The sequence below is a fragment of the Phoenix dactylifera genome, unplaced genomic scaffold, assembly GCF_009389715.1.
Source record: "Phoenix dactylifera cultivar Barhee BC4 unplaced genomic scaffold, palm_55x_up_171113_PBpolish2nd_filt_p 001926F, whole genome shotgun sequence".
In the NCBI taxonomy this organism is placed as follows: Eukaryota; Viridiplantae; Streptophyta; class Magnoliopsida; order Arecales; family Arecaceae; genus Phoenix; species Phoenix dactylifera.
This window is the reverse complement of record NW_024069211.1, coordinates 1-14,349: the sequence shown is the minus strand read 5'-3', so window position 1 is coordinate 14,349 and position 14,349 is coordinate 1. Positions and strand designations below refer to the sequence as shown.

The following is a 14,349-nucleotide window of genomic DNA, read 5'->3' as shown; positions in this document are numbered from 1 at the left end:
CATTATTTTGAATAATGTAATTTATTTGTAAATAGATATATTTATGCAGCAATGATTGTACCTTGTAGTTGTTGTTCATATGGATATTCTCCTGCGGCCTGCGGGCCCAAAATGGATAATGCATGGCATTGCGGCAACCAACCAGGAGAGAACATGGCACTGCGGCAACAAACGAGGAGAGATGCATGGATGTCGTGGGGGCCCACACCACCAACGTGCCGCACGTTTCTTTGTTATCTTTTAATAAATTATAGGAAGTTCTTGCCTTCCTCCTGTCACATCAAAAAAAAATGTGCTTCTTTCAGGCTAATTCCTTTGGCCAGCCTTTTGTACGTACTTCTCCATAAATAAATTTAGATGGGTTTATCACCTCCCCTACAATCAAGTGAGAGAGAGTAGTCTTGAAGCACACAAAGCTGCTGAAATTATAGCCGAGCCCCTTCAATTAAGACAGAGAGAAAGATACCAGTCCTTGGAGCACACAACGCTGCTGAAATTATGGCCGAGGAGAGCATCACTAGCCAAACAATACAAACAGATTCCAATTTTGAAGTTCCTCCGGGCAAAGTCCAGCCCAGCCGCATACCTATGAATCTTAAATTGCTCGAATCAGCAAGATCAGGAGACAGAAGAATCCTGGATGAGTTACTACGAACAGGAGATACCCGCTGCCTCTTTGGAGTTACACTGGAGGGGAACACAACCCTCCATATAGTTGCTAGCCGAGGACATCTCGAGTTTGCCAAGGAGATCTGTCGTAGAGAGATCTCTCTTTTGGCAGCACCAAACACGAGGCTCGACACTCCATTGCATTGCGCTGCAAGGGCCGGGTATGACGAGATAGTCACCTCCATCATCAAGTTTGCAAGGCATAAAGGAATCAAAGAAAGAGTGTTGAGGGCGAGGAACAGGGACGAGGCGAATGCTTTGCATGAGGCCGCCAAATATAACCATGTGGGCGTGGCCAATGTACTGATGAACGAGGATGTCGGACTGGCATCCTTGCTGAATGATGCCGGCATGTCTCCGCTCTATCTGGCCATCGTGACAGGATCCCTTGATGTAGCCAGAGCCTTGCTACGGTCTACCTCCTGGAAGAAAGTTTCTTCAGAATCTTACACAGGCCCTAATAAGAACACGGCATTGCATGCAGCAGTCCTCCTGAGTCCAGGTAATCGAGCACTTGACCTACATACTGATCTCGCTCTTTTTTTCTTTTTTCTTTTTTTTTGAAGAAAAGGTGAGTAAATCACTACCCTTTCATGTGAAGTATGAAACCACCATTTCATTTGTGAAATGATCATGATACAAAAGAAACAACAAAGATATATCAAACAATACAGCAAACAAGGCCATTCGGGAGCGTGCGGGCAACCGCTGTACACACCCAGCAAAACAGATCAACATTACCTACAGAAAAATTAATGAAACAAAGAAAAGAAAAGTACGGCCACCTATGAAACAAAGAAAAGTCAGAAGATCCAGAAAATAGGAATTAAGCGACTACTAAACGCAATTATTCACCGGGAAGAACCCAGGCCTTAGGAGATTGTCCTTTTTTTTTCTGATGATAAGGGAGGCAAGGTTGCCAACTGGCTTTTATTGAAATTAAGGGATCGACCCAAAAATGAAGTAGCTGGGATGTTGTCGGGACCAGATGTGATCGAGTGGATCGGCTAGGCCCCCATCTTAGCTGGTGCTGTTCCTGCTCATTTTGGCTTATCAAGGTTCAGTTGGCAACTTTCGGTCACCATGTGTAGCTTCCCCCGTAACAAATAACAAACTTTGATTTTTTTCTTCTTTTAGTGTTCTTGTGATGATTCGCCATTTGACTAAATATCTTAATAGATGCATAAGCAGAGTATAAAGCAAGTATATGTATGGAAGACAATGCTCCGTCTTTTAATTTGTGAAAGCACCATGAACATTGTATAACACAAAGTACTCACGATACCTTTCATGATGCTTACGTGATAGAAATTACACAAGACTTATTGGATCGGGAGCCAGAGCTCGCCAAAGGTGTTGGTTTCTTGGAGAAAATTCCTCTTTATTATGCAGCTTCAGATGGTCATCATGATACGGTGAAGCTATTATTAGAGCGGGATCCCTCTACAGCCTATCTTTCAGAAGCCAATTATGGCTTATTTCCCATACACATTGCAGCTATGATGGGAAACGTTTCTATAGTTGATGAGATTTTAAAACAGTGCCCGGATACAGATGAATTATTAGACAAGGAGGGAAATAATTTTCTTCATGCCGCTTTCAAACGGCGAAGGTTAGATGTGGTCAAGAAAATTATCTCCAAGAGACCGGATCTCAGGAAGCTGTTAAATGACCAGGATAACAAGGGAAACACGCCGTTACACACGGCTGTTAAAAACAGTGACAAAGCGAGCGTGTATTTTCTTCTCCGGGACAAAACCATATGCGTCAACGTTATCAACCACGACGGCTTCACCCCTCTCGACTTGGCTTACCAATTGTCGGATAGAGGCCTGCAATTCCGGATGGTAAAACTCTTAACGACCTCGTGCATGTTTTGCTTGCCATACATCACAAGCTGTAGTCTCTCTCTCTCTCGCGCGCACGCACGGACACGAGGACACACAGAGATTATTCTTGGAGCATAAGCACTTTTTCTTCAACTCACATATATAGGAACGCCCTAGATATTTTTCTAAACACAAATTTTGATAATGAGCATTCATTTCTTACGATAAAAAATGCCAATCTTGTTAACGAGACTTAGGCTCACTGGACGGCACCTTTTAGCTCTTATATTGTGAAGAGATCCAGAATTACCTTACCTTTTGTACCCAAAAAAATCCGTTTTTTTAATAAATAATATTATCATCAGGTCTGGGATGCTCGCTTATAAGAAGAGGATATGTTAATGTGAACTAAACATGTAGTGTTCTCAATCTTTCAACTAATCTCTCTTTTTATGTTATAAAATTTTTCTTGCACCGTAGAATGCAAAAGTCTGCATTACCAACTGCTTGGCTTTAACAAATGCTCTGTCCGGTCCACGAGAAATATTTCATGATATAGAGAGCGGCAAATTATCCAGTGGTGAGACCAAAGAGAAACTGTCCGGCGATGATAAGTTCAAAAAAGAATCATCCAACGTCGAGGACAAGGAAATCACTAAACAGGTGGATTTAGCCAAAAATTACGGGATTGCTACGGTGTTGATTGCTACGGTCACATTTGCTGCTGGTTTCACCGTCCCCGGAGGGTATATAGCTGATGATCATCCAGGCCGTGGCAGAGCGGTTCTAGCAAAAGAGTATGCCTTCAAGGTATTCCTAGTCTCAGATGCCTCCGCGTTGGTCTGCTCCATCGTAGCCACATTCTGGCTCATGCGTGCAGGAACGTCGACAGTTGATAGACCTACTCGCATACGAGCCTTTAAGTGGGCTTTAAAATTTCTACAGGTGGCATTTCAGGGCATGTCCACTGCATTCGCTATGGGTATATATGTAGTGTTGCCTCCCAGCAGCAAGCATATCAGCATTCTTTTATGCATCATTGCTCTCGGAGCCCCCCTTTTAGCTGATATGCTGTCAATTTATAAGCTCTGTGTTTTGCTGATAACAGTAGGAATCAGGAAAGGGTACAGACAATGTATTTGCCCAACAATACACCTGCTTGATAAGAAACGTCTTGGTGATTTTTTGCTGCACGGTAGACGTCTCATTATTTTGCTGCTTCTGACATTGGGCCTTTATCCTTTCTTTTTCCTGTCAGCTATGCTCTAGGTGTGTAAAAAACGAAACAGCAGTTGTCAGCATGCATGGCTGACAGGAGTCCAAAGATAGCTTGGGCATTGCATTGGGAGTTATTTTTTATTTTTCACATGTAAAATCTTCTGTCTCTATGCTAAAAATTTTAGCTTTTATGGACATGTAAATAGAGAGAAAAAGAAAATTCTCTCTTTTTTCAACCTTCTTTGACCGAGCAGAGATTACAGCTTCACTTGGTTTTGAGATAGAATTAAATGATGAAGAAATGTACTGAAGTTTGAATCTTGGTCCCGGATCCTCTACAGGCATCCAACCGGTATACTCCATACCGATTGATTATCAGTATGGCTTATATTTTGATACCAACACTCGATATGAAGAAGATATCGAGTCTTAACAACTAATCAATATGGTTTGATACGACTCGTATGAGATAGTATAGTGTTATATAGCAAATCATAACTCTTGTGTAATGAGCCAGACTAGAATGGTTTGCTCAGATTCAAGACAAACAAGTCATCGTGCACATGGGTGGCCGGGGACCAGCAATTAGACCAAAGGCCATGGGATTTGCGCCAGTTTGGGGGAACGCAACCCTCGTAGCAGCCGCTGGTCGAGGATGTACTTCTGTGTAGATCTTTTCCGTCTTAGCCTATTAGCCATTGAATGGAGGCCCGGCCCAGCCCATTAATTCCACAAGATTCTGCTGTTGCAGGAAATAATCTTGCAGGAAGTTTAGCTCAATTCGGCCTGAATTTCTCCGAATTTGGCCAAGCAAGTGCAAAGAGAGCTCTAATGACGTTGGAATTGGAAGCTTATTTGGTTGGTGAGAGTTGGATTCTGAAATAAAGAATTGGGGACTCTCATTCCAGCCATTTGACTGGGGGCCAAACCACATGGGCAATAAATGGTTATGCACACCACTGTGCCTATAACAATGCTCATTATCAACATATTAACCACTTAGCGTCGATAACTGAAAGGCATCGATCAATATTCCCTACTAAATCATCAAAATTGCATAAATCTTCTCAAACTTCGACTGATCTGCAACTTCGTACTAATCTATTTTCAATTTCCTTTGCATACAAACTCCATCTTTACCCATGGGTAACTAATTTCCCGCCAGAATAATCAAATAATATCACCAACTTACAAAAAAGTTCAACAAATCCAAATATTGGCAAACCAGAACGGCTACAAACCAAGAATATCAATTCAACATGGCGAGACGTCGGAACACTAAGTATCTGAAAAACAATGTCATGCACCAAAAAACAAATAGGTGTCATGCATTCTGAGGTACATTATTAAGTACAAAGAACCAGACTAAATTCCATCAAAATAAACCCAAAACCATAAAAAATACGGCCCCCGCGGGGGGTTTGGTGTGTGTGGGTGGGTTGGATTTCTAAGATTAGTGCAGAAAAACAGGAACTCTCAGCAGAGACGAGCGACGGCAACAAAAGTAAGCCATCTGGTTCAGTAAATGAATCGAGAATAATCAGAAAAGGAGAGAAGAAAAGCATGAAAACCGGAGGGGAAACCAAAGAAGAAGAAGAAGAGAACCTGGTGCGCGCCGAGAGGGGAGGGAAGTCGAAGATGGGGGGAACCAGCACCATGGGCGGTGGAGGCTCCTTGTTGAAGAAAGAACTTGTTGCTGGAAACGAGACCTGGGGGAGACCTGTCCGCTGGAAAGGAGGAGCTCTGGCGGGCGGTGATCCGTCGGCGGGCAGTGTCCTCCGGGAGATCTGCAAAAAAGCCGGTGGTCGGGGTTTCCGGCGCCGGCCCTCCGATGCTTAAGTCAGAGGGGGCTAATCTGTGGGAAAGGAAAGAGGAGGAAGATATACTTTGCCGGGTTTTTGAGTCCAACCCCTCTAGGATAGAGAGGTCCCTTTTTTATAGGGGGTGTTGGGTTACCTGTGATGTGATGGGGCGAGGTTGCCGTACGACTTAGCACGTCGCACGAGTTGGTACACGATCAGGTAAATTAATACCTTGATGTCGGAGGTGAGGCTGGGATCAGAGAGTTGTCACGGCTGACTGAACGCTGCTGAGCTGATTTGTCGTGGAGGACTGAAGATCCGTAGATAATAGGAGCCACGCGCATTAATTGTGGAGTAAGCCGAAGATATGCATTAATTGTTGAGTGAGCCGGGGGTCTGCAGAGACAATGCGCATTGAATGATGGGGGCAGTGGCAGAGTATGGCCCCTGACCGGACTTCAAAAGGATGCGACCGCGGTAGGTGAGCGGCGAGGTCGGACTTCCGAGGTCAAGAGCTCTGAAGTTAGACGCCTGGCGGGGCGCCAGGTCGGGCGTCCGAGGTCGGGCCCCAGGTCAGGTGTCCGGGGTCGGGCGATTCCGAGGTCGTGGGCCGTTGGCGCGCTCATGTGCTTAGGGGGGCGACTTACATTCCCCAACACTACCCCCCGATTTCCGAGTTCGAGTCGTTTCGCGAGCTCGGGCTCAGGAAGTAACTGCCATTATTAAACTAGTGGAGGCCGGTGAATCTTAAATTATTCCAGCGCTCCGCGCGTTTCGGGGCGTCCTTAATGGGGGGAGAGGGGGCAACGCCCCTTCGTCCTTCGAGGTTGCTTCGTATAGTGAGCTCATGATGGGGCTTCGGGATACGACGGGACATCGCCTCGATTCTGTACTCGAGGCATCAGCCCAGAATGAATGCGCTGCTTCGGCTTCCGAGGCCGACACGTGGCGTGATCTGGATGGGGGGTGGAAACCAGCTCTGCCGATCTGGGCCATTAGAAAGGTCTATATAAACCCCTCAATCTGGCCCTAAGGGAGGTCTTGCTTGGTTGCTCCCTTTTTTCCATCGTTTCTATCCTCTTGTCTTCTTTCTCAGTCGCAACAAAGCTTCCCCATCGGTGCTCGGAGCGATCTCCGGCGGTTCCTCCCGTAGGTTTCCTTCCTGCATTAGCTAGGGGGTCCCTCTTCTTCTTCCTTTTTGGGCTTTTTCCCGTCTTCTTCCTCTTTTGGTCGTTTTTCTTTCTTCTAAAATGGGTCTTGGTCCGGATGAGGTTGGATCTAGTCTGTCGGGCGAGGAGCTGGAACTGGTCCGCACCCGGTTCTTTTTACGGCTCGGGTTTCATCTCGAAACTGCGGGGCGGGAGGATAGGGTGACGCGGCCGCCCCCAGGTCGGATCGGGATTCATCTCGAGATGCTCTGGGCTGGTTTACGGTTCCCCCTCCATGAGTTCGTGAACAGCCTGTTGGTGGAGTACCAACTCGTCCCAGCACAGTTTGCTCCGAATTCATGGAGGACCATCGTCGGATTCTTGTCCCTTTGCTTTGCGCACGGGATTCCGACTTCGGTGAGCATTTTTCGCCGGTATTTCTTATTAAAGACAAACCCGGCGGATGGAGAGTGGCTATATTTCGTCTTTCGGAGCGGTATGTCACTTTTTCGAGGTGCCCCTTCCTCTATTCATGAGTGGAAGGGGGGATTTTTCTTTCCTGCGTCCGCGGTGTCATGGGGATTCGACCCAAGGTGGGGGCACCTCCGGTTGAAGGCCCTTAACAGGCTCTCCGAGCCCTCGGCGAGCGAGCAGAGGATCATTAACGCTCTGCGGGGCCTCGGGAAGGCTTTCAACCTGACCGACCTCCTAAAAGAGGGTGCCTTGACGAGCGTTGGCCTGAGTTCGGCGCGTCCCGAGGGTAAGAGCGGTCACATTGTTTTGTCTTTACCTTATTCGTTTCTTTCTCTCTTTTCTTACTTAGAATTTTTCCTTCTTCTCTTTTTTTTATTTCCGACATTCCCCGAATGCCGACTAGCAACACATCTCTCTTCTCCCGGCTGAAACGGAGGTTAGCCGAAGCTGGTGGGGCTGTTCCCGAGCCCAGGAAAAAGGCCAAGCTGGCTGCTGCTTCTGCCCCTGCCGAGGTGAGGGGTTCCGAGGCCGGAGCGTCGGGGTCCGTCCGGGAAGGGGCCCCAGTCGCCGAGCATACGAGCTCGGGTTCCAGGGGGCATCGGACTCGGTGCCTTCGGCACATCCCGCCCCTATTTCTCAACAAGCGGGTCGGCCGGCCTTGCGCCGCGGCGCTCGGGGCCCGAGCCGAGCAGGGGCCCGGGGTTCTGAGCGCGTCTCGTCCCGTCACGATGAGCTCGGGCGGGGCGAGTTCCTCAGGGGCCAGGGGGCATTCCGGAAGGGAGTCGGCCGACCCGGAATCCCCGATCCCGGAGGGCAGCTCGGCCTTTCGGGATGGTGACGTTGCGCGCGCCGTCTTTCGTCGCGCAATGCTCCCGGCTGACCAGGCCGAGTTCAGGAATCTCGGTCTCGAAGAGGTTGTCGACCAGACATACTGCAACTAGGGGTGGCAAAATATGACCCAACCCGCCAACCCGACCCGTGTTCGACCCGCCATAAACAGGTTTGGATTTGGCCTAAACAGGTTCGGGTCGTAAACAGGTCGACCCGTTTAACCTGTTTATTAATTGGGTCGGATACGGGTTTTAAATGTCTGACCCGTTTAAACCGTTTAACCCGTTTAACTGTTGGGCAAGTTAAACAGGTCTAAATAGGTTAAACGGGTTAAACAGGTTAAACGGGTTAAACAGGTCTAAACAGGTTAAACGGATCTAAACAGGTCTAAACAGGTCGGGTTGGGCAGGTTAAACAGGTTGGGTTGGACAGATTAAACATGTCTAAACAGGTTAAACGGGTCAAGTTGGGCAAACAGGTTAAACAGGTCGGGTCGGGTTGGGTAAATAGGTTACCTGTTTATTAAACAGGTTAAATGGGTCGGGTCGGGTTACCTGTTTAATAAACAGATCAGATTCAGGTTTGCAATTCCTGACCCGTTTAATAAACAGGTCGGGTTCAGATTTATAGTTTTTTGACCCGACCTGTATTTGACCCGACCTGTTTATGCCTGACCCGACCCGATTGCCACCCCTAACTGCAACACTGCTCGGGTAAGCTGTCCTCTTATTTTGTCCTTAGTCGTCGACATTTTCTTTTCTCTTACTCATTGTTATTTTCCCTGCAGCATATTCATGAAATAGACACTTTGGTATTCATTGCCTCGGAATGCCAGAATGAGTCTCGGCGATTCTGCAAACAACTGGAATCGGCCGAGAAGAGGCTCGCGGAGTCGGAGGCCGTGCTAACTGAGGCCGTCGCTCGGAGGGAGGCCACCGAGGCCGGTCGGCGAGCAATCGCTGATGAGCTCGAGGAGGAGAGGGCCGCGCATGCCCTAACGAGGACGGCGCTGCACGACTCGGAGGCGCGTCTTGCGGAGGCTCTCTCTGTTGGCAACGACCCGCACCGGAACCCACTCACACCGGTACAACCACCAACGTCGGACAAGCAAAGAGAGAAGTAAACGGATAAGCACTCTCTCGCTCCCTCGACACCGGACTCAAGGATCACCGCTTCGCTTCCGCTACGAAGGGCAAAAGATTACCCCGTGGTATCAATAGGGTAAAACACTTGAGCACCGTAGCGGATTATCAAACCAAAGGAAGAAGAAATAGGAAGAAAATAGCAAAGCAAACACAAAGATGTAACGAGGTTCGGCTACAAGTAGCCTACGTCCTCCACCGCTCCAAATCTTAATTAGGATGAACAGATTACAGAGATAGCACACACCCGAACGATCACACGCGATCGCTCTACAAGAGATTCACACAGAATTCCCCTTGCACAAGAAGTAGGATCCCAATCCTCTTCTTCTCTAGAACCCTAGCCGCACAAAACAAGAGTCTCTCTCAAAATATCCTTGAATATCTCTACTCCTAGGGCTCTCATGAGTCCTATATATAGTCTCAAGACCTTCAGATGATCATAGCCGTCGAAACGCTACCAAAAACACCAAAAGAAAATCGTCCGTACGATTTTCCGCGAGCCCGAGTCGACTCGGCTGTGGTTCGAGTCGACTCTGGCACGTCTGGACAAAATTGGCACGATCTAGGGTCGACTCGACTGTAGCTCGAGTCGACTCGACGATGCTTCGAGTCGACTCGACTGTAGCTCGAGTCGACTCTGACAGTCCAGACAGAAACATGGTTTTCTCGGTCTTCTGGTCTTTCTCCTCCCGGGTCGACTCGACTGTTCCCGAGTCGACTCGACTGTTCCCGAGTCGACTCGACTGTAGCTCGAGTCGACTCCGACAGTCCGCCAGACAGAATTATGCAGAATTGATTCTCCTTCAATTCTCTTCATCACCAATGGTCTCCACATACCCCAACAATCTCCCACTTGGAGACCTTGGGTATATCCTCTTGTTACTTGGCTCTCCTCTATGCTCCCACTGAAACTGAATCATCCTAGTGAGATAGGTACAATGCCTCCTCAATGTCTTCAAGCATGAAGACCAGCAGAAGCTGAACAACTCCTCAGCTTCTCCACCGTGACGACCTTCGTCAACATATCTGCAGGATTCTGACTTGTATAAATCTTCTCCAACTTGACGAGTCCCTGCTCGAGCAATGACCTCACGAAGTGGTACCGTATGTCAATATGCTTCGTCCTTGAATGGAAAGCTGAATTCTTTGCCAGATGAATTGCACTTTGACTATCTGAGTATAACATGCAATCCTTCTGCTCCTTCCCAAGCTCCTTCATCAAGCCCTGAAGCCATATTAGTTCCTTGCACGCCTCTGTGGCTGCCACATACTCCGCCTCCGTAGTCGACAATGCAACAACTGGTTGCAACCTGAAAATCCAACTGACGGCTCCACTGCCCAAGGTGAACAAGTACCCTGTCGTGCTCCTCCTGCCGTCCAAGTCCCCTGCCATGTCTGAGTCCACAAAGCCCTGTAACCGGATCTCAGAACCTCCATAGCACAATGACATGTGCTCCGTGCCTCTCAGATACCTCAGTATCCATTTGACCGCACGCCAATGCTCCAAGCCTGGGCAGCTCATAAAGCGACTCACAACTCCCACTGCTTGAGCAATGTCAGGTCTCGTACAGACCATAGCGTACATCAAGCTCCCCACCGCCGATGCATACGGGATTTTTGACATATTGAGCTCCTCCACCCGCGTCTTCGGACTTTGTCCTTTTGAAAGCTTTAAGTGGGCACCTAGTGGTGTGCCAACAGGTTTGGCACCCTCCATACAGAATCTCTTGAGTACTCGGCTGATGTACTCCGCCTGAGATAGTCTGAGGATATGTTTAGATCTATCTCTGCTGATCCGCATCCCAAGGATCTGTTTCGCTGCTCCTAGATCCTTCATTGCAAATTTTCTTGACAGCTTCAGCTTCAATTTTGCAATCTCATGCATGCTAGCTCCTGCAACTAACATGTCATCAACATATAATAGCAAGATAATGTAAGATGTACCGAAGTCCCGAAAGTAGCAACAGTGATCCTCCTGACATCTCCTGTATCCTATCTCAAGTATGTAACTATCGAACTTGAGATACCATTGCCTGGGCGCCTGTTTCAAACCATAGAGGCTTTTCTTCAATTTGCAAACCAAGTCACCCGTGCCAGCTGCAATGTATCCCTCCGGCTGCTGCATATATATCTCCTCATCGAGATCTCCGTGAAGAAAAGCTGTCTTCACATCAAGCTGCTCTAAGTGAAGATTCTCTACTGCCACCATGCTCAGCACTGCCCGAATAGAACTCATCTTGACTACAGGAGAAAAGATCTCCGTGAAGTCGATACCTGCTCTCTGCTGAAATCCTTTTACAACCAGCCTGGCCTTGTACCGTTTCTTCCCATTCTGCTCTTCCTTCAGCCTGTAAACCCATTTGTTTGACAGTGCTTTCTTCCCCTTGGGCAGATCCACCAAATCCCACGTTTGATTCTGCTCCAATGACTCCATCTCATCATCCATGGCCAACTCCCACTCCTTCCTGGTATCAACCTCCAATGCCTCCGTGAAGCATTCAGGTTCGCCATTATCTGTGAGCAGCAAATAACTAAGAGTCCCATCATACCTTTGAGGAGGCTTCCCATGAGTACTACGAGTGGACCTTCTTAGTTGTGGAAAGGGTGCCAATACTTCAGGTTCTTGCTCTGACTAAGTCTTCTGACCAAAATTTGTAGACTCCTCTTCAGGATCCACAAAACACGGCTCAACAGGTTTCGTTTCTGATTCAGTGCTCTGCTGCATTTTCTCATTAAATACCACATCATTACTACGAATGATCTTCCTGTGTTCGGGATCCAAAACCGATACCCAAACTGTTGACCTCCGTATCCAATAAAAATGCACTTCTTTGATTTGGCGTCTAGTTTGCTTCTTTGACTGGAATCAACATGGACATAACTGGTACAACCGAATACTCGTAAGTGCGCCAAATCAATCTTCTTCGCTGTCCATGCTTCCTCAGGAATCCCAAATTCAAGTTTCTTTGATGGCCCTCTGTTGATCAAGTAGGCAGCAGTGTTAACTGCTTCCGCCCAAAACTGCTGTGGCAATCCAGCATGTATCCTCATACTCTTGGCACGCTCATTAATTGTTCTGTTCATCCTTTCAGCAACTCCATTTTGTTGTGGTATCCCTGGAATTGTCCTCTGCCTGACGATCCCAGCCTCTGCAGAGTAGTCCTCAAACTCCCTGCTACAATACTCACCACCGTTGTCTGATCTCAGGCATTTTAACCTCCTTCCTGTCTCGAGTTCTACCATTGCCTGCCATCTCCTGAAGACCCCAAATACCTCTGACTTGTGCTTCAAGAAGAACACCCAAAGCTTCCTGGTAGCATCATCAATAAAAGTAACATAGTACTGAGATCCACCAATGGAAGAAACCGGTGCAGGCCCCCACACGTCCGTGTGCACGAGATCTAGCTTTTCTTGCTTCCGAGGTTTACCTTCTTTGTTGAATGAAACACACTTCTGCTTTCCGAGAATACAATCCTCACAGAAGTCCATCTCAACACTCCTGAGACCCTGCAGCTTTCCCAACTGGTGCATCACCTCCAGTCCCTGATAACTCATGTGCCCAAGTCTGCAATGCCATAACTTGGCGTCCACATCTGCTGCAGCAACTCCAATAGAGTTTTCCGTGCCGTTGGCGATATAAAGTGTCCCAACCTTCTTGCCACTAGCCACCATCAACGAACCCCTGGATATCTTCCACTGATCAGCTGTGAAAATAGTCTTGTACCCCTGGCTCGCCAACTGTCCAACAGAAATCAGATTCCTCTGCAGTTGAGGCACGTGCCGTACGTCCTCAAGCTCAAGTGAAGATCCAAAAATCAACTTCACTTCCGCGCTTCTCCTTCCTTGTATGGTGCAAGGCTCTCCATCCCCTAAGTAGACTTTGCCGAAGTCTCCCTTCTCATATCCTCCAAGAAGCTTCCGTTGGGATGTAGCATGGAAAGACGCGCCCGAGTCTATCACCCAAGACTCGTCACCGGTAGATAAAGATAGAACGAGGGCATCCATGTCACCGTTTTCAGCAAGATTTGCCAGATCCTTGCTGACTCCTTCGGTGTGGTCGCCTTGCTTCCCTTTAGGAGATTTGCAGTCCCTCCTAAAGTGCCCCATCTTTCCGCAGTTCCAGCACTTCGCTCCCTTGTTCTGAGGTGCTCGAGACCTGCTGGATCTCGACTTCGAGTCGCTTCGAAATCGACCGTCCTTCTTTGTCTTCCCCGGTTAGAGATGTTTAGTGCACTTCCAGACGACTCCGTAGCTCCAGAAGATTTCCTTCTTGCTTCTTCACTCAGAAGCACTCCCACAACGTCATCAAAGATCAACTTCCCCGTCGCCGAAGAGTTGCTCACCGCCATCACCAGGCCCTCCCAGCTATCAGGCAATCCGGAGAGGATTAGCAATGCCCGAATCTCATCGTCAAAAACTAATCTCCACTGACTCCAACTGGGCCGTGAGTCCATTGAACTCGTTGAGGTATTCTGCTACGCTGCCGCCATTTTTCATACGAAGATTAAACAACCTCTTCATGAGAAATACCTTGTTTGATGCTGAGGGTTTCTCGTACATCCGCGACAATGTTGCCATCAACTCCAATCGTCGTCTTCTCGTTTTTGATGTTGAATGCCACTTGGGATGCAAGTGACAATCTTATGGTGCCGAGCGTCTTCCGATCGAGGACCTCCCAGTCTTCATCGGACATCTTCTCTGATTTCTTCGCTCTACCTCCAAGAGGTAAATAGAGATCCTTCTGGTAAAGATAATCCTCTATTTGCATCTTCCAAAATCCGAAGTTCGTGCCATTGAACTTCTCAATTCGCAACTTCCCTTCATCCGCCATTGCAGAATACCAATAGCTCTGATACCACTTGTTGGCAGCGACCCGCACCGGAACCCACTCACACCGGTACAACCACCAACGTCGGACAAGCAAAGAGAGAAGCAAACGGATAAGCACTCTCTCGCTCCCTCGACACCGGACTCAAGGATCACCGCTTCGCTTCCGCTACGAAGGGCAAAAGATTACCCCGTGGTATCAATAGGGTAAAACACTTGAGCACCGCAGCGGATTATCAAACCAAAGAAAGAAGAAATAGGAAGAAAATAGCAAAGCAAACACAAAGATGTAACGAGGTTCGGCTACAAGTAGCCTACGTCCTCCACCGCTCCAAATCTCAATTAGGATGAACAGATTACAGAGATAGCACACACCCGAACGATCACACGCGATCGCTCTACAAGA

At 48.0% G+C, this 14,349-nt stretch overlaps 1 protein-coding gene across 1 annotated transcript; it reads left to right on the top strand.

The window, feature by feature from the left end:
- The first annotated feature begins 436 nt into the window (after nucleotides 1–436).
- Nucleotides 437–3,859, top strand: LOC103698687 (protein ACCELERATED CELL DEATH 6-like). The gene is made up of 3 exons (XM_008780729.4): nucleotides 437–1,171; nucleotides 1,978–2,516; nucleotides 2,979–3,859. The coding sequence occupies exons 1-3, from the start codon at nucleotides 499–501 to the stop codon at nucleotides 3,765–3,767; spliced, it is 2,001 nt and encodes a 666-aa protein (XP_008778951.3). The 5' UTR covers nucleotides 437–498; the 3' UTR covers nucleotides 3,768–3,859.
- The last annotated feature ends 10,490 nt before the right edge of the window (nucleotides 3,860–14,349 follow it).